At 39.8% G+C, this 21,515-nt stretch overlaps 1 protein-coding gene across 2 annotated transcripts in view; it reads left to right on the plus strand.

Moving 5' to 3' along the window:
* The window catches only part of GRID2 (glutamate ionotropic receptor delta type subunit 2), a 1,115,417-nt gene that overhangs the window by 857,750 nt on the left and 236,152 nt on the right, over window positions 1-21,515 (plus strand). For both annotated transcript variants that reach the window (XM_081332056.1, XM_081332057.1), the window contains exon 11: window positions 13,050-13,362. In XM_081332056.1, the coding sequence (XP_081188182.1) occupies window positions 13,050-13,362 (313 nt within the window). The remainder of the gene's footprint in view (window positions 1-13,049; window positions 13,363-21,515) is intronic.

The raw sequence follows: 21,515 nt of genomic DNA on the forward strand, positions 1-21,515 counted from the left end.
ATTTCAGGCTTGACGCCCAGTGCTTATCTCCTACAACATCATCAGTTAAATTGGAAAGCACAGTGTGTCCTGCTATATGGCCAGATTCAGTATCACTTGCTAAAGAATTATCAGCAGGCCACAAGAAGCAACCATGATTTTGTTTCTGTCACTTCCACACATTGTCACCGAGTGAATATAATTCTACCAGAATTTTCTCTCAGTAACTGTTTTGTGGAGTTACTATAAGCTACTACTTATGTCGTCAGTAACATGAGCCAGAACACGTCTTCCCTCAGCTTCTTTTTATTGCATTCCATTACTCCAAGCAATCACAGTTTTCTTTCATGGCTCCTCCCCTTCTCTTGAGGTACCTAATATACCTAAATTTTACCTTCATTATTACTGCTTTCAATGAACAGTTTGGTTTTACTTCTTCTAGTGTTGAAGTATTTGTTTTTCTTGCAAGCCAAGGTCTTCTCAGGAATTTTTTTCAGCACCATTCAAAAGGCATCAATTTTGCCTTCATGGCGTCTGTTTGATAGTCTAGTTGCAGAGCCTTAAGTTACATCAGGGGAAGCCAGTGCCTTACAAGTACATGCTTTTGTTGTTAACTGTTAAATAGTGGGTTCTTTGACGCAGGAATGAAGACGAGGTAGCTGAGTACAGGGAAACTCATATTTTATTTTGTGCAGAATCTGTACTGAGCAAATGGCTGCAACTAGCTGCAATATATAGTCTTGACCCTAGGCGACAGCCAATAGGTTTGAAACAACCATTGCCACCTAGGGGTAGCCAATCGTAGCGCTGGAGACTTGTAGTCTGGGTTGCTGGAGAGCTGTTAGCTGCTCCAGCAACCCATGTGGTATTACTTATGAGCCCAGTACATAACACCCCTCCCCTCTTAGATCAGACAATATTAACGTAAGTTAGTCTTAATGCAATTATCAAGACCCATTATCAAAACTCACTAAAATAAAAGTAATAAAACAAAAAAAACCAATAGGTTACAACGTGATTAAACAATGTCTGAATGAATAGGCTTCATGGCAAGCATACTTAGACAGTTACAACATAGCACTAGTTTCTGTAGTATAGTGGCATACAGCAATACACAATATTATAGCTCTTTATTTTACAACATAGTCAGCAAGATATGAAGGAGGCTTGTGTGCCCTAGTGGAACGTCTCGGAGTCCCCATCACTTTGTGGTCTACCAGCTTACCCAGTGGGCTGGGTAGACTTGTGTCCCTTTGTGCTCCTGAGTCAAGAGGATTAGATGCTCTCTGGCTGTCCTCTCCAGGTTGGCCCACCCCAGAGTCAGACTGATCAGCAGAGTAGGCACAGCGGTTGCTGAAATTCAGATGGCTTGCTCCTTCAGGGGATCCATGTTGCATTCCAGGACTCCCCACTTCTCCCTCTGGTTCCACCTCAGTTATGAAGGAAAAGTCCTGAGAGTCCATGTGAGGACTGGCTTGGCCGCAAGTTTGAGGACCTTGGGAGGGACTTATGATGCAGTTCTCACTTAGTGGCCATTCTGGAAACCGTTTCCTGAGCTGATCAATGTGTCATCTGACAACTCGCCCTCCCTCCAACCCCACTTCATAAGACAGGGGTCCGGATGCTTTGGTAATTTGACCAGGAACCCACAGATTCCCATGACCATAGTTCCTGGCCCAAACCCAATCGCCCATGTGCAGCCCGCTCGGGGGTTTTGGTCGAGAGGCTTATGCTGCCACTCTATCTGGATGCAACCTGTCCAGTTTAGTGATCAAACGCCTCCCCCAACATAGTTCTGAAGGACTTTTGTCTGTAGCAGTGCAGGGCGAGGAATGCTGGCAGAGTAGAAAATCTGCCAATCTGTGATGCCAGTCACCTGTAACAATGTGCTTGAGTGCTTCCTTTGTTGTCCTCACCATGCATTCAGCTTGACCATTAGAAGATGGATGAAAGGGCGCAGACGTTGCATGTCTGATGAGATTAGCTCTAAGGAAGGCCTGAAATTCAGCAGCAGTGAATTGGGCCCCATTGTCAGAAACTAGGACATCTGGCAGCCCATGTATAGTAAAGAGTTTTCTCAGCACCTGGATGGTCTTAGCAGTAGTCATGTTAGGAACTGGAATTACTTCCAGCCATTTGGAATGGCTATCCACAAGTATAAGGAAGAGCTGTCCCTGAAAGGGCCCAGCGTAGTCTATGTGAACCCTAGACCAGGGAGTGTGCGTTTCCTCCCACCTGTAAACTGGAGCATGTGGCATTTCAGGCCTCGATTGCTGGCATGTATAACAACCATGGACTTGTGCCTCAATGTCCTTATCAAGGCCAGCCACCAAAGGTAGCTTCTAGCTAAAGCTTTCATTCTGACAATGCCTGGGTGGCCTTCATGTAATGACTGTAAACCCTGTCTCTTAGGGAAGTGGGAATTATGACTCTGTTTCCCCATAATATGCACCCCTTGTGGGCAGATAACTCATGCCTTCTGACAAAATAGTTTTGAAACTCAGAACCTGGGCTTTTATCCAACCAGCCTGTGTATACTCATTACAATACTCTACTAAGTAGTTTATCTATGGCAGTTTCAGCAGCAATGTCCCCTGCATGGAGAGGAAATTCAGATATGTCCTGTATGGATAGTATTCTAGCAGCTGGAACCGGATCTGGTTCCATTAGTGGCAGTGGTAGTCTGCTGAGGCCATCAGCATGGCCCATTTCTTTACCCGGTTTGTGAATCAATTTAAAAGTGTATGCAGATAGAAAAATAGACCATCTCAGCATTCTTGGAGAAAGTATGTGGGGGGGTTGTTTGTCTGTTGTGAAAAGTCCCAACAGAGGTTTGTGGTCTGTAAAGACCATGAAGTCCCTGCCATATAAATAGTCATGATTTTTTTTTAATTCCAGCAACGATGGCTAGTGCCTCTTTGTCAATCTGAGCATAGTTGCGCTCAGCAGAGGACAATGTCCTAGAGTAAAATGCTATAGGAACCTGTGTTCCATTTTTTTCTATGTGGCTTAAAACTGCCCCCACCCCATAGGGAGATGCATCACATGCAAGACATACTGGTTTAGACTCTTTGTTACAGTGGACCTTTCTGACAACAGTGCTTTTAAGTCCTGGAAACTTTTTTCATGTAAGTTAGTCCATTGCCATGGAGCTTTCTTATCTAGAAGCCTGTGGAGGGGCTCTGCTAGTGCAGCCTTATGAGGTAGAAATGTGTGGTAGAAGTTTAGGAGGCCCAAGAATGCTTGTAGCTCTTCTTTGGATTTGAGCCTAGGGGCCATTTTAATGGCCTTCACTTTAGAATCAGCAGGGTGAATGCCGTTAGCATCAATTTGGAAACCCAGAAATTCTGTTGAAGGAACCCCAATACTACACTTGCTTTTTTTAAATTCGAGGCCTGCTTTGCAAAGCTTCTGCAAAACTGCCCTGAGCCTACTGGCCAACACTTCTGGGGATTCCCCTGCGATGAGAACATCATCAAAATAAGGGCAGACACCCTGAATACGCTTAAGTGTACACTCCATAATTCCCTGGAAAATGCCCGGTGCGACACTGACTCCAAACTGTAAGCGTTTAACTTTGAAAGCCCCCCTGTGAGTCACGATTGTCTGAGCTGCTGCTGTGGCCTCATCAACCAGCAATTGCTGATAGGCCTGTGCTAAATCAAGTTTAGCAAAAATAGTACCCCCTTGCAAGGAGGCTAAAATGTGGTTGACCACTGGGACCAGGTACACATGTTGTTTGAGGGCTTTATTTAGAGTGCATTTATAGTCAGCGCAAATGCGAATTTCCCCATTGGCTTTAAGTGGAGTGACGATAGGAGTTTCCCACTCCCCACCATCAACAGGTTGTAATATGCCCTGTTCTACAAGCTTATCAATTTCTGAATCATTTTTATGTTTTAAGGCAAAGGGGACCCTATGAGGCTTAACCCTGATTGAAACTACGTTGGGATCTAGCTTAAATGAGATAGGTGGCCTGTGTATGTTCCTAGGGTTGAATCAAAAACATCTGCATAGTCTTCGCATACTGATGCAAGGTCTGCAGTTTGTGTCCGGTTTATACCAGTAATCTGAATACCTAAGGCATCAAACCAATCGAGTCCAATGAGACTCGTTCTCTGGCCCCCTACTACTATTACATCCAGGTGCCCCCAAAACCCCTTAAATTTTACTGTCAAAGTGGCTTCTCCCTTAACTGTAACGTGAGCATTTTGAAAATCAGTTAGGATTATATCTGAGGGTCTTAGTTTGGCCCAATTGTTACTGTGTCTACACACAAAGTTAAAAGTGTCTTGAGAAATGATTGAGACTGCAGAGCCAGAGTCCAATTCCATCTTACATGGAACTCCTTGTAGCTCTACCATGAGCTTAAGTTTGGGTTTGAGGGGGCGCCAAGCCCCAGTGCAGCACACGCTTCTACGGCTTCTGAAAAACCCCACACTAACTGGACCTTGGGCCCCAGTACCTCTCCTAGTGGGTTCTTCCGACTGGTGTTTGGGTGGCCGGTCTCTATGTTGGGCTCTGCAAACCACTGCAATGTGGCCTGTCCTTCTGCAAGCTCTGCATGTGGCTGATCGGAATCTGCAATTGGCGTGAAAATGGTTGCTGCCGCACCCCTTAACATCTCGGTAAGAGAACTGCCTTGTAACTGTCCTCTCGCTGCTGGCTGTTGCGGTGTTGTGCGTGGGGTTGCTTTTGGAGTCTGTTGATTTCAGGTTCATCTTTCTCGGAAGATTCTTCAGTGCATTTGGCATCCTCATTCTATACACTTTGTTGTTTTGGCAGGCTGTACTGTTTGAACTGTGCCCCCAGCAGCTTCGTTGGCCATCACTTCATCTTGTGCTTCAGAGAATGTTAAGTTTCATCTAGCAAAGAGTCTCTGCTGAAGCATTCGGTCCCATAGACCACAGACGAGCCGGTCTCGTAGTCACTCTTCTAAATTTGAAAATTTGCAAAGGCGTGCGGCCTGCCTCAGGCCCGCTATGAATTCTGAAGCTGATTCACCCGGTCGTTGCACTCTTTGGTCGAACTTACACCGCCAAGCCATTTCAGACATCTTGGGCTGGAAATGTCCGGTTAGCTTCATTTTGAGGTCTACGTAGGAGACCGCTTCAATCGGTGTTGGCACGAAAAGGTTCTTGGCCAAATCAAAGGTTGCTGGGCTGCACATGCAGAGTAGCATTGTGGCCTTCAGTCCTTCTTCCGTGATCTGATTAGCCCTGAGGTAGTTCTCTACCTGGGATAAATATGATGGCCATTCCTCCGGGTGCTTCACGTTGAATTACCGAAGTTTCCCGACCTTCAGCATTCTTTCTTAGCTGGTTCCTGCATTCTTTCCAAATCCTGCTTTCCAGGCTCAGGGAATGACTGGACTGAGCATGAGGTTGCTAGCGTAGCTTGCTAGCCAACCATGAGAGAGGGGGGGGAGAGAAAATGCCTTTTCCCTCCGGCGTGCAGTGCCTTCCCCTCATAGACTTCAACTCTTTTTAGTGAAGCAGGATCTCACCTTCGTCGCCAGTGTTAAATAGCGGGTTCTTTGGTGCAGGAATGAAGACGAGATAGCTGAGTAAAGGGAAACTCATATTTTATTTCGTGCAGAATCTGTACTGAGCAAATGGCTGCAACTAGCCACAGTATATAATTTCGCCCCTAGGCGGCAGCCAATAGGTTTGAAACAACCATTGCCACCTAGGGATAGCCAATCATAGTGCTGGAGACTTGTAGTCTGGGTTGCTGGAGAGTATTACTTATGAGCCCAGTACATAACATTAACCTATACACTTTAATATTTTATTCAGACTCGTCTTTCTTCTAAATAAGAGACATTTCTTTATTTCATGACTCTAATGACAATCCTTGTGAATTTTTGAGCATAGGAAGATAAAGTATTTCCAAGTTGCTATCCTGATCTATTTATGTTCTTTTCCACCTGTTTGGATTGACTTGACATTGCTTGGTAACTTGATTGAATAAAAAAAAATATTAAGCAGAAAACTTTTTTCCCCTCTAGCAAGAGATTCCTTAAGCCTTTCTCACTTCTAGTCTTCAAAGTGGTGTCATCTGCACATCTGAGGTTGTTGATATTTCTCCTAGCAATTTTGATTCCAACATCTACTTTTTTTTCTAGTTCAGCATTTCTCATGACATATTCTGCATATAAATTAATTAGGGGACTACATTTCTTGATTCTGAGGGGTTTAGTTGCTTTGGTTGTGTTACATCCTAGACATCATACAAATTATTCAACAGGCAGATGACATGGCTTAATACCATCCATGTTTTTAAAGCTATCCACAAATCTTTCTGAAGTTTTCTTGCCTTTTCCACCATCCACTGGATATTAGGAATGTTCCCCTTTTGAATCCAGTTTATATATCTAGCAGCTATCTCATTCCATGCACTGTTGAAGTCCAGAATGATAGGATCTTAAGAATTTCTTATTGGCATGTGAGATAGAAGCAACTATTCGGCAGGCTCCGGCTCAACCCGGCCAAGACTGAGTGGCTTTACGTACCGACATCTCGTTTAGTCCAAGAGGTTCCATCTTTGATTATAGGAGGAGAGATGTTACCTCCCGTTGAAAAAGCACGCAATCTAGGCATCCTCCTGGATTCACGACTCAGTTTTGAAGATCATATTGGAGTCATGGCTAGGGGGGCATTTGCCCAGATTCGCCTGGTACACCAGTTGCGCCCCTTTCTGGACCAAGATGCCCTACGTACAGTCACCCACGCACTCGTTACCTCCCGTATAGACTACTGCAATGCTCTCTACATGGGGCTGCCCTTGAAGACCACCCAGAAAAAATCAAAGGTACAAGTACAAATTGAGTGAGACCTGGCTTAAAAACAGTAACTGTGAGAGGGACCTTGAAGTCCTAGTGGACGATCACTTGAGCCAGCAGTGTTCAGCAGCAACCAAAAAAAGCTAATACAATCCTGGATTTTATAAACAGAGGCATAGAATCAAGATCACACAAAGTATTAGTACCAATTTATAAAACCCTAGTAAGACCACAAATGGACAACTGCAGCCAGTTTTGGTCACCATATCACTAAAAAGATGTTGAGAGTTTGGAAAAAAATCAGAGAAGAACAACTAAGATGATCAAAGGCCTGGAGACTAAAACATATGAAGAACGACTGTGGGATTTGGTTTTGGCTAGTCTAAAGAAAAGGAGAAATAGAGGAGACACGATAGCAGTATTCCAATGTCCGAGGGGCTTCCACAAGGAAGAGGGGGTCATGTAGTTCACCAGAGAACCAGAGGGAAGGATGAGAAACAATGGTTGGGCAGTAATTGATTATTACTGTTTTTTCACATCTGTTCACATATCCCATGATCATTTTAACTGCATCATCTTGTAATATTTTTTTTAAAAATTGCAGCTCTTTTGTTAGCAATATCTAGGATCCATTTTGCTTAACTTTCCAGAATATGTGATATCATCCATGATTAAACTTTCATGCATATCAATAATATTTAGATAGTTTTTGTAAACTTTTTCTGAATATTTCCAACATTGCTTCTTTAGTTCTACTTTCCAATGTAAATTTATTTCATTTCATTTCATGGCCACCCAACTCCTCAATGATTCTGGGTAGCTTATAAACAGAAAATAAGAAAACAGTCCATATAAAAAGATCATCACTGACCACACAACCAATCCAACACACTGTAAAAACAAACTCAACTAATAGGGACTCCACAATGTCCTGATCCCAAGGCCTGGGAGAACAACCAAGTTTAATGACTTTCTGAAGATCAATAGCATAAGAGATGTATGAATATCTGGAGGATGTGTTTCCAAAGAATAGGTGCCACAACTAAGTATATTTCTTGAAAACCATTAGGTAACACTGTTTATCAATGGAATCCAGAGTGCATTCACTCTGCTTGATCTCACTGGATATATTACCTTGCCTTTTATCACATCCGTCTTCACATAAATTATTACCTTGGTTTTCTATAATTGTCTTAAATAAAACTTTTGTCTTCCTGTTCAACTGTAATCATCTTTGCATTGCTTAGTTAGAGGTAACTCCTTGCTTTTCTTTGAAACTCAGCATTTAGGTGGACTTTCCCCTCCCCCCCTCTGTTTCTTTTGTTTGCTTTTTCCATTCCTTCAGCTATTTTCAAATTGACCAATTTAGCTTGACTTAAATAAAATTGCTTCAAACACAGACCTGGCTAAGCGATTACCTGTCATTAGGAAGAAAATAGATGAAATGCTCTTCTCGATTATTTTTAACTTCCCGCTTGCATTTGCTATCATGGACAATAGCATTTTTTGGATTGATGTGAATTATGAGGAGACATTGATTCTAACTATGGCTATATTTTTGCTTTACACATTTGTTCCATCATAATGTTTTAGGAAATTAAAGTTATAATACTGTACAGCTCATTGCAGGGCAATAGAACCTGTTTACCAGTTAGCAACAGAGACAGTGACAGTACTGGGAGCAACAGCTACCTCTCTCTGTTCATCCTCCAATGCACCCAGCTGTTTTTCCTTGCTAATAGATGCCTTCAAGTGTCTTCAAATGTTCTTCAAGTGTCTCTCTTGGGTTGAAAGGTAATGCCATACCGAAATGCACTTGGAAGTTTCCTATTCTTGTGAAATAAGTGTCCATTTTTCAAACTTTTTTTTTAATCCCATTTATATCCCACCCTTCTCCGAAGACTCAGGGCGGCTTACAATCTAAGCACAAATCAAATGTGCTTAGCAATAGCCTTCATTCTATGTATATGCCTGCTTATTATAAAGGCTTTCGCCCCCCCGCCCAAGCGGCATTATTACAAAGTCAGCTTATTGCCCCCAACAATCTGGGTCCTCATTTTACCTACCTCGGAAGGATGGAAGGCTGAGTCAACCTTGAGCCTGGTGGGATGCGAACCTGCAATAATTGCAAGCAGCTGGTGTTACTTAAAGAGGCATTAGCCCACTGCTCCACCAAGGCTCTTATTTTTGAGATGCTTAGGAATTTATTTCATGTTTCTCTTGTTGGTGTTTCTAAGCTTAGTTGTTATTGGTGGCACAATTCTTTTGGCTTTGTTACATGTCTGTCTGTCACTTTTAAGGTTCCCTTGGTAAGCATGGTGACTCATGTGGTTAGGATGCTAGGTTGGTGGTTAGCAAGCATATGTTAAAGACCCAGCTGCTGCTCTGGGGCAGGGTGAGCTCCCATCACTCACTCCAGTTCCTTGACACTAAAGGAGCCCCCACAGATATCCCCCAGGCAACAGGGATGTTGCCGGCTAATCCTTTCAACATGGAAGCACCTTAAAAGGCACCTCCAACACGAACAGGAATGGAAGCTTCCCTTGTTGCCCACATTTCCCAAGCTGAACCCAGTGGAACTTCAGATTAAGTGATGTATGGGAAGGAAATCGATACTGAAAATAGAATAGTAATGAAATTCAAGTTCCTTGAAGGTACATCACACTCTATTCCAACAATTTCACCAAAGTTCTCTTGCCTTTTAAAAGGCATTTTTGAAATGAATTATCTTTCATTAAAGGGAAAGTCTTTCTTTCTTTTACACCATGACGGTAAAAAAAATTAAGTAGACAAAATGTATTGAGTTGTATTAACAAAATCTACTAGACATTGTTCAAGCAAAGTTAAACATTTTGCTTTTTCTGTTGATAAAAATATGGATTGGACCAATATCATTGGCAGGCAACCAGTTTCTGCTAGTCATTAGGCAAAGCTTTCTCATGATAAAAAAAATGTTCAGAGCATGGAATGGTTTTTAATTGTTATGAACCTGCAGAAACTGGATTGACAGATGTTAGAGATTTATAGATGTGGTTAGAAATTCCAAGATTCAGAAGAGAGTTTGTCTTGGTGGAGCAGTGGGCTAATGCCTCCTTAAGTAACACCAGCTGCCTGCAATTAGTGCAGGTTCGAGTCCCACCAGGCTCAAGGTTGACTCAGCCTTCCATCCTTCCGAGGTAGGTAAAATGAGGACCCAGATTGTTGGGGGCAATTAAGCTGACTTTGTAATAATGCCGCTTGGTGTGTGTGTGAAAGGCCTAATAAGCAGGCATATACATAGAATGAAGGCTACTGCTAAGGTTGTAAGCCGCCCTGAGTCTTCGGAGAAGGGCGGGATATAAATGGAATTAAATAAATAAAATGACTTTTTAAATATTGTTTTAGGATCGAATTCCTACACCAATACTATGCTGCAGTGTGTCTTACTTGATTTTGGCTTAGTGATCTATGAATTCTGTCCCTATGGTTTTTAGTCTAGAGAAAATGACAGTCTATTGCTATTTATTCAAAAGTAGAATCAAACAAACCATGGTTTGGTGCAATGGGTGAATCTGATTTATGATCCTATTAACATTATGACTAAGAAGAAATCCAATTATGCTGTCATAAGCATACATTTTTTTTTATTTTCTGCTGAATGTAAAAATAAAGGTGACCTCTTATTGTACTTTCCATCTTAATTGCTTTACTCATTCTGGTTTTCTCTGTACAATATTTGTTTTTTGTTTTGTTTTATCATAACATGAAAGTATCAGTTAAATAAAAAAAATTAAATTTGATTTCTATGCATAAGATTCTAGCAAAAGAATAACATTAAAATAGAAAACAATTGTAAATTGATTTTTTCCTGATCTATATCTCGTCTGTTATTATTCTATAATGGAAAGATCTAAAAGGTTTTCAATCCAATTTTGACTTCAAAGCACAGAATATGATTTCTAAAACCATAAATCAATATGTTTTCCTACAAACAAGTTGTGAAAGTAAAAAAAAAGTATTGTTATCTTTTATATTTTTTATATTTTCAGATTGCAAGGACATATTCCTGAATAAGGCAATTGAATTAAAATTCTGATTTTAACAATGAATAAAAATTATCACTGTCACCATTTTAAAAGACAGAATTATAATTAATTGGATCATAATCTCTTGTAACCTCAAATCATCTCTATTTCCCTGCTTTTGTTTGGTGATTTTTTTTATGTGGTGTGTATGTGTTAATTTTCAAAACACTTATATCCACATGTCTTTTGGAAGATCGAAAGTATGATGAATAGTCTTCTATAATGGATCAAGGATGCAGTTAGGTATTTAAGCACAGTCTTCCACTGTATTTAAAATAATATATTCTGAATCATGAATCCAATTAGAACTTAAACAGTTCATGTTAGAGTTGAGACTATCTGATTTTATGACATTTAGTGCTGGAATTTCTGTACTAGCTTGCATATCATAATTTGTAATATTCTTAATTCTATTTTATCATATCAATATTGTGCTATATTAGTGTATAAACTAAATGTACAGATGCCTGGAAAAATAATTGTTGGGTCTAAAATTCTGCAACTGTCTCAATTTTCAATATGACTCTCCTAGTTGTTGATAACTCTGTTCAGATTGTCTGGATTTGTATACAGTGACATTCAGCAGTTTGAACTAAAGCTATAGCCGTCTACATTTCAAACATGATCTCTTTCACCACACTTTGTTTGCTGTTTAGGCCACAACTCAAATTTATTATAAGGGGACTTTCGGCCCAAGGGCTGAATAGAACCAGGCAGACTTCACTATCCAAGTGATAAGGCCTTAAGCAAGAACTTTTCTGCTTCCTCCAACCTCAAAACCTGAACTTTTATTTTCCTGTACGGTCTGCCACACATAAAGGAAAGTGCTAATTTTCTATGATTGTATAACTGGGAGTCATTCTTCCTCTTCCCTTTTATACATACAGATGCATTCCAAGAATTCTGGGACCAATATTGATCTTGCTTCCCCTTCATGAGAGTGCATCATCATCCAGCCTTGAACGCAAAGAAACATGCAGTAGCAATGCAAAGCCTTCTGGAAGAAGATGTATTTTCTTCCCCAAGTCCTACCCCATGGCTTTAATTTCACTCACTGCAGAAATTAGCTACCTTGAAATAGCTGTTAGTAACTGTGTGACCCTGACTTGTGCAAAGCACACTAAAGGAAATAGGCCTAATGGCATAAGGAAATCATTTCTCCTTGAAGCATTAAAGCAACCATGTCCTCTAGCTAGAAAGTGGCTTCAGAAGAGTTCTCCTATAGCAGGCATGTCAAACTGCCAGCCTGTGGGCCGGATGCGTCATGCTGAAACCGCACCCATCCCATTGCCGGCAATGGGAAAAAAGTCGCTATACATCGCGCAATGTCACGTGATGTCACGAATTTGACATGCCTGTCCTATAGGTATGCAAGTAGGCATTCACAAAGATCACTTCTTTGGGAACTAATTAGGACTATGCAATGCTTTGGATTCAAAGGGGGGGAAAAACCCCACCATCTGCATCTTTTTTCAAGATTGTACAGCTACTTGCTGCTGTGCAATGCTGAGGAAAGAGGCATTTAGTACCAGAAGTTGCAGACAGATCACTATGAGTGCCCTTCAAGAATCTCTTGTTATTGAACCCAAAGCACTGCTAACCTGTTTAGGTGTTTATGTCTTTTGCAACTGGCAATTGCTAATAAAATATAGAAATGAAAACAACAATAGCAATAGCAATGAATGAAAGTTATTTTACAGCCTAAGAGGGAGTTTTCATCTTATTTATCAAATTGTAGAGCTTTCTACATATTTGCACTATATCTAAAGGTCATATAAACAGAGATGTTGGTATTTGCAAATGTAATATAAAACTAATAAGAGAAGTCCATTAAAAATATTTTCTGGACAAAACTCATAATCAATAGACTATTGAAAGGACCTTTTCAATTTTTTTCAGTTAAGTACTCTGGTGTCAATAAAAACATCAAAAATTAAAAATACAAATTCTTCTAAAAGCTATCTTTATTTGAAATATGTTCTGCTTCTGAATCAGTAACAACTCTTTAACCATTACCTCCATGCATTCATCTTGTTGTTCATAGTCAACTTTGTGTCTGTTTTCTTCCTATTTGCTCCCTGGGTTGTTACACACAAACTGCCAGATAAGCAAAACTTGGCAACAGTTTTTCCAAGAGACGTTTCAGAGGCTGTAAATCAGACAGAAGTGATGCTATTTTTCTCTTGCTAAGGGAAATGAATTTTCTGTCTCTTTTCCTTTAGAGAGCTGATATAGGCATTTCTGCATTAACTATTACACCAGATCGGGAAAACGTGGTTGATTTTACAACTCGCTACATGGACTACTCAGTGGGAGTCTTGCTACAAAAGGCTGAGAAGACCATGGATATGTTTGCTTGCTTGGCACCATTTGACCTCTCCCTCTGGGCTTGCATAGCTGGCACAGTCCTGCTTGTAGGACTCTTGGTATATCTGCTCAACTGGCTTAATCCTCCACGGCTTCAGATGGGATCAATGACCTCAACAACACTCTACAACTCCATGTGGTTTGTGTATGGATCCTTCGTGCAGCAAGGTAAGAAACCTACTGTATATAAATCTCATGATGCACTTGGTGAAATATATCTTTTGAATTAATGTAAGTATATAGTGTATTAATAGTCTAGAAATACACTATGAAGACTGCTAGAAATTGCCATTCTGACAAGAAATAGTTCACAAGGACACGTCTGGGAAAAGGAGAAACAAGGGAGCAAATTGTGTGAGAAATGCTTGCGATTAATCCTTAAATGCTTCCTGAAAGTGAGGATGGATGAGCTGGAAGAACTATTGGTCTTCCCATAATGGTAAACAAGAAAGAAAACAGACCACAATAAGAAAGAAGTATAGGAAACATAAAGAAAAATAGTGATCAATAAGCAGGAAACTGCTATAGAAAGAAAAAAAGACTAGAAGATAACAAAAAATGAAAACAACTAGATATATAAGAGACAAGTTGCTGCAGATCTGACATCCTTAAAGACAGTAAACTGGGTAGTAAAACTGTGGACTGAAAAGAATTGAGATCTTAGTTCACAGTAATCACTAGTACTACATAGGGCTCCATCTAACTTTCCATCTCTCTTGGCAGGAATTGAACATTTTCTTTTCCTAGCAGTCTTAAGAGTAGAACAGGAGCAAGCAGCAGCTCTTTGGTCTTCAAAAAAGCCAACAGCTGGAAAGGATATCAGGACAAGACCCTTAAATACCCAGAACAAACAGGAAATAGGAACAATAAGGTCATGGTGGAGAAGAAATAATACCTAGCTAGATATATATAGGAGAAGGCAAAATTCTAAGGAAAGAGATATGTATAGCAGCAGTTAACTGCAGAAACTGTTAGAGAATGGATCCATATTGAGCTGTATTTGAGCTGCAAAATCCCAGAAACACTAGATAGCAGCCAAGAGACACAATTTGGATGTTCTGAACTTGCAGCTTCCAGCTAATACAGCAGGTGGAGGATGTGGCCTCTGCACAATTACATCCTGTGTTCCAATTGCAAAACTTTCTGGATCAGGAACGTTGTGCATGGTCAATGGTGTCCTCATCATCTCATGGTTAGACTACTGCAATTCACTGTCCATTGGGTTGCTGTTGAAGACCTAGACTAAGAAATTTCCAGTGATGTAACATCAGTTGGCTAAGTTGTTATGATCAGATCAAAATTTGTCCATGCACCACTATTACTTTAGGAGCTACATTAGCTGCTTAGCCTGGTAGCTTTTGAGTGCAATTCCAGATACTGGTTATCACCTTTAAAGCCCTTCATGACTTGACCCCCAGATATTTGATCACCTTCTCTGGACTAAATCTTCATAGCCAGTGAAACAGGAAGAGTGGGCTTCTGAGACGGGGACCTGAGGACAGGCTTACTCATTGAAGTTCCCGGTTCTATGGAAAAACTTACCCCAATAGTTAGTTTACACCCATATTATTGGGCTTCCAAAAAACCATAAAGACCTGGCTCTTCAGGAATGTGTTTAGGGATGTGAAAGTCTAATCTAAACCTAGATATGGTGCAATCATTAAATATTCATTGATTGGTATGTATATTTTGGATGTTTTAATCCAGCAACTTGGCATTCAGTAGAGCTTATGGGAACCGATCAGCATAGAAGCTTTAATAAATAAGCAAATAAAGAACGAGTGAGTGAATGAGTGAGTGAATGAATGAATGAAATTGCTGCTTCTGATTTTTGTAACTCATATATCATATACCTGCATTCACTAGACTAGACAAGTAAGCATGGTATGAAAACAATGAATTGTTGGAGAATAAGAGCAAAATCTAAGTTATATACAATGGTAGTTCTGTAGGTAGGTCACCCCTTCCCCTATACGTACTTTTGTTCTCCATTATTCCCTCAATTATGAATCCCTTGAAATGAATGTGAAATATATACTATAATATCTTAATATTTCTGTTCCTAATTTTTAACATGTGGTACCAATATAGCTATCAAATGTCCTTCCTCTTTTTCCCTTCCGTAACCAGAAGTTTAATATAGTTATTTCATCAGGATCTATGATCTTGTTAACATACAGAAGAAGAATGAACGTTACCTGAGACCTTACTTTCCAATGGACTGGCAAAAAGTAATTAAAAGTACATATTGACGACTTTCCTGTGATCTTAAATTCATGGCAAAATTTCCCATCCAATCCATGTCTTTAAAATAAAGATATTTTTTTCAGGGCATAGGGGTTTTTTACAATTGAGTGCGTGAAAGTGGATTTTCTCTGTTCAGCTTCTGTACATTTGCGGGCTCTGTTAACACATTATTCATAGCATGAAGGGGACTCTTTGCTGAGACACAGTTAGAAACCAACCTCTTTGGCCTCTGCCTCAGTAGAACTTGTGTGTCCTGCAGCTGCCTTACATGACATGCATCTGTCCTCTGCTGACTTGCCTTGCTTCTACTCTACTTCACTTAAACCTACTAAGTCTTCTCCTGACCTTGTTTCCCCTGTTCTCTCCAGCTTTCAGATCTATGCCCACTATTCCCTTTTAAATATTGGCTTGCATTTAATAATAAATTTCCTTCCTTCCTTCCTTCCTGATTTGTCACAAATCAGACATGAACAACATGCAAGATTGAGCTCTGGAAATTAGTAAAAAAAAATAGAATAAGAAATTCAACTTTTTCTCTTTTTTTTAGTCAGTGCAAGTATTTCCCTGCCAAAGATGCCTTATGCTTTCTAATCAAGCAATGTCATTGCTTGTTTCAGTTTCATCACCAATAGAGAGACATTCATTCAGGTAAAATGTCAAGCATTACAAGTCAACAGAAAGATGCTAACTTATCATTAATCATTAAAAATAAAATTACAGATAATAACTTTGCTTTCCACTCTCCTAATACTGCAGTAATTATCCCCAAATTATAAGAAAATTAGAACATAATATCCAGCATACTCAGTTCTCTTCTGGAAATAAAACTAGAATACCAACATTTGCTCTTTGGAAAGCCCTCTCTTTAAATAGGTAATCAATAAACAACAGAGAAGGGATCCATCTATAGACCGGTCAAAATCTCCTGAGCTGGTTTCTGTGTAACAGAGATTCTCATTTATCATTTGCTTGGGATAGCCATTTCTTCTGAATAAGTTGCCTTTTCTAGTGCATCATAAATAGCCTTTATACCGACTAAGTGAACAGGCATAGACCATTCCAATCACACAATTCACCTGGTATTGTTTATTCACTCACATTAATCACCTTCTGCTCCTATTCTGCACGTTTGTTCAACTGAGCAACAGAAGGAATATGGCAGAATAATAAGCAGGCAATGGCAGTGCTCAAAGAAAGAATTATGTGTTACGTTTTATAGCTATATTTATCTTTAAAGTGAGGATTCATTTCAATGAAGAGTTTCTATTAAGTGCTGCAGCCACCCACTTTGATCCAGTGGAAAAGAATGGTTCCTGTGTGTGCACAAAAGTTACTTCCATTGAAGTAAAGGGTCTGAACAAGGCTCTCTCTTGACAATTTGCTCTGTCTGTTAAAACACACGCACAAAGCTATATCACAATCTGCACAGGCCTTTTAAATATGCAAAATTAGAAATGTCACTGTTTTGAAAGACATCTTCTGTCGTTTCTCTAAGGGTAATGGTTCTAATATTTTCCATAATTGCTGAACATAAACTCATATTTACAAAAGAAAATTGTGTTTCATTTTTAATATATATTCTATCACATTCCTTTTGAGCCAAGCAGAATTAAGGGAGATGTATCTCCTTCAAACAGCTGAAAGGAGGACAAGTTTTCATTTGGCTGGAAAGAAAAGCACAATAATTTAATATTGAAGTATATGAATGTACAGAATGCTTGAATAATTAAGGCACAAAGGGCCTTGAATTCAAGTATAGCAGCTCAGGAGATTCATTTATAATGTCAGCCTGCATTTCATATTCAATTTGAATCTAGCAAAAATTGCACGAGCAGAAGCCCAATTGTTTACTACTTTCAGTGAATTCAGAATTAGGATGAGGGGAAATATGGTAATTCCCAGTGACAGTCTGACTGGCTACAAAGCCAACTCTAACTTCTGTGTTCATTCCTCAGCTGCTTTCCATTCTGCAGAAGAAGTATGGGGGTTTATTTGTTTTAGAATAGCTAATCTTTTATGATTAATTGTGATTGGCACATCTTAACCAAGGCAATATGGAAAGTTTTAAATATTGCCATGTTCATTTAAGAAATCACTGTCAACAACTGATTTCAAACATGACACAGTAGTAATTTCAGAACTGTACCTGAATGTACATACGCTGAAGAGTGACAAACTATGTCTGATTCTGGTTACTAAAGCAGTTTCAAACCCCCCCCCCCCATTATATTCCATACTATCAGTGTATCAAAAATCTGCATCTTCCTTATTTCCTACCAACTGTCATTTCACAATCCTACAAACTTATTCTCTCTTGAAAGCAAGAAGTAGTTCATTGAGAGTAAAAATACACATATTTGGATTCAACTAAGGGGGCAGGCTACAGTATTTCAGTTGGAACATCACAACACTGTTTCCACCTGTAACAGATTTTATATTTGCTTCAACTCCATGGGTTCATGCTAGGTAGCAGCTGCTGAGTTCCCATGTGTATTTTTGGAACTGAATTTCTAAACCTTTGAAATTCAGTTTTCAATCATATTTTTTAGGTAGCCAGCATTGGCGACATTTCAGTTCTGATCAAATGTGCAGGATGAAGGGCAAAGAACAGGGCCCTTTGTTTCACTAAGGAAGAAGGTGACTGGAACATTATGCTGGCTGGCTGAATTTTATTTCTAATTGTCAAAAGAATACTTTGGGATTCCAACTCGAGCGAGGGGTGTGCAAGAATAAGTAAAAATGGGGTCCAGACAGCTGTAAGGAAAGAAAAAATATTTATTCCTTAAAGTAAAGAGTTTGCCTTTAGGGACAGCTGCAGAGAAATGGGGTATAATGACACAATTATATAGGGAAGCTTGTCCTGGGTGTGGAAATGTCTACGTGCTGATTCTAGGGTGATACCTGAGGGGCATGGGTGTGTGTAGGTACATGTCATCTATGATGTTTATTCTTGTGAAAATGCAGTTCCGTTGGGAGATCTAATTTAATTAACTCTGTTTGTGTTTACTGACCTTATCCTTTGATATGTGGATTAGGTCTGGGTAACTTATTTGGGGGTTTGAGGAAGTTTGAGTAAAAGATTTCCCCCGTTTTCTATTTTTACTTTACTAATTAAGTTTCAGGTTGACTGACAATTATCTAGTGGAGTTGCTGATTCTCAGTCCATTGTGGATGATTCTGTTAATCTTTTAAGGGAAGATGGAAACAGTATAAAGAATAAAATTCATTTTTATATAAAACTTCTCACATAACATTTCTCAATTGCCTTGTCAGTTCATAGAAGGAATTCCAAGCTACTGAAACCTACTGCATCCAAATATGAATCAGTAGAAATCAGGCTAATAAGAAAACTGTTTAAAAGCAACTAATTGAGTGATTTCTTAGTGTACTTTTACAATAGTGTTCGATAAGAACCTCTACTTCAGGGGTGTCAAACTCGCCACATCACGTGACGTGTCATGACGTATCGTGACTTTTTTCCCTTTGCTGGAGCTGGGGTGGGTGTGGCTTCCGTGTGACACATATGCCGGCATTTTGACACCCCTGCTCTACTCCAAGCTGACTTTATAAACAGCCCAATTGCTTGTGTGAATTAATATTCTTGAATTCAATCAAGAGGTGATTGGAACAGACAAACCTCTCACTGATCGACAGTAACTGTCTACACATTTTAAAAGAGAAAAATCAAGAGTGGAAAATACCCATCCCAAATTGTTAAAAGTGTACTAGCAAGAACATTCAACAGGAATATTTATTATTGCTATTAAATAACAGAGAGCCAGTTTGGTCTAGTGCAGGGATCTTCAAACTTGGCCCTTTTATGACTTGTGGACTTCAACTCCCAGAATTCCTCAGCCAGGCATGCTGGCTGAGGAATTCTGGGAGCTGAAGTCCACAAGTCAAAAAAGGACCAAGTTTGAAGACCCCTGTTTTAAAACATAAGAGTCAGCCACCATGTGGCCTTATGTAATGGCCTTTGCTATACACTTCTCCTTAAATTGCCACTTTCAAAGAAGATTGCAGTTAAGAGAGATCATTTCCACTGATGAATGCACTTGTCGTTATTATCTACTAAAACACTTTACCTCGACAAAAGGAAAGAATGTTCATCTTATGTCTGTTTCCTTATTATGCATGACCATCTTAATTGGTCCATATTTAGTAAGTATGAGAAAGAGTAAATAGCACATGATGTCAAAGTGCATATGTTTGCATTTAAAAGTTTCGGCATTAAAAACAAACCCATACTACCAAATAGGTTTGCATTGTTCAATAATTTAAACCATCTTAAACACTGAAAATTCTTTAGAAAAATCAGAAAATCTAATGCAGGGAGCTTTTGAGGACTTGGGAGCAGATTTGAATTTTGAGGTCATACTATGTTTTTTCTCCCAAAAGTTTGTCTTCTGAGAATGGTGAATCTCAAAACAGCAAAGAAAACCCATTGATATGCTTGCCTCCTTTTGTTTAATTCTTGGGCTTATTTTTATCTCTTTTTTTTCAACTAATAGGATAGGATTTATCTAAGACTATAGGCCAGATTACCAGGGCTGCCTGGTGCTTCAGGTTTGTTCTCCAAAGCACAGACATGCATAGGAAGACAAATGTAGGCAGCATCTACCTGCAACACCTCAGAGATGTTTGCTAAGATCTTGCAAGTCCTGCCAAGACACCCCAAGGAAAGGTAGAAATGTTTTGGCTCTTTAGGTGTTTTAAGGGGAGGCTACAGTCATACTGCCAAAAGCTCTAGATCACTTTTGAAGATTTGAGTCTGAAGTATTACGTTGCTGTAATTATGATAAAGTGTTGCTGAACTTTATTAAATTAGATTTTTGGGTGGTGCTATATTTTGTAACCAGTTTCCAAATTATTCTGTTTAATTATGAAATCCTCCAAAAAATGGAGTCTTAGGGAAATGTTGCCGGACACATTAGAAGCTCAGGGCCTACAATTAGAGTTAAACCATAAGCTCCATTAGCCCAACAGCCTGTCTCCTGCTGTAATTTTGAAATACCTCTGCATACCCAGAAGCAGGATATAAAAGTAATAGTTGTGTCTTGGAGTTTTCCCCAATTGATTATTATTTATTTGAATCCCCCCTTTTATTGTTTTTACAAATAATTCAAGGTGGCAAACATATCCAAAATATCCCCCTCCTTCTACTAAATTTTGTTACGTGGCTCTTATAAAGAATTTGATACTCACAAAGCTTATGCCTTTAAGTAACATTTGTTAGTTGGGGAAAAAAGTGCTATTAGGTTCCTTCTTAATATTTGCCACTGCAGACTAATGTGGCTCTCTTACCACAGTAGATTTTATACATGTCCCTTTAGCAAAAGGACAAAGGAATGAATCTCCTTTTTCAGCAGCAGTTTGTCTGATTAGTGTGTAATGCAGATGGGTCTTTCCTTCTCGTTTTGTTGTTCCTAGAAGTCAGACGGTGGAGTTTTTGACCATTTTTTGTTTGTTTTAATCCTGACATTTTAATATTTCTCCATAGAGAAAATGCTTAGGATTTTGAACACATTCAATCCCTTTTAATTCATCTCATTTTTGTTATTTTTTAAAAAAACAAAGGAGAAGAAATAAACGGTTAGCTGGGGATTCCTTTAGAATTCACAAGAATGACAAGAGAAGCTCTCTTCAAAAAGAAAAATCATATGCAGATTCATTTGCAAACCTGGGGGGCCAATTTCCATCTTGTACCGTATATACTTGAGTATAAGCCAAATTTTTCAGCCCACTTTTTGGGCTGAAAAATTCCACTTCGGCTTATACTCCAGTCAACAAAAAAACTTACCGAGGACTTGTGCGCGGCCGAGGCTTTGGTGCTTCCGGGATCGCGCGCACCTCTCCCAAGCCACCGCCGTCCGGAGACCTGCCGAAGTTTGGGGAGGTTTGGGGAGGTGCGCGCGCACCTCCCCAAACCTCCCCAAACGTCGGCAGGTCTCCGGACCTCCGCGCCCTGCCTGCCTGCTTCTTTCCGCTGTGGAAAGAAGCAGGCAGGCAGGGCGCAGAGGAACGGAGACCCGGCGACGTTTGGGGAGGTTTGGGGAGGTGCGCGCGCACCTCCG

Source organism: Vipera berus, assembly GCF_964194415.1.
Source record: "Vipera berus genome assembly, chromosome: 7".
Classification (NCBI taxonomy): domain Eukaryota; kingdom Metazoa; phylum Chordata; class Lepidosauria; order Squamata; family Viperidae; genus Vipera; species Vipera berus.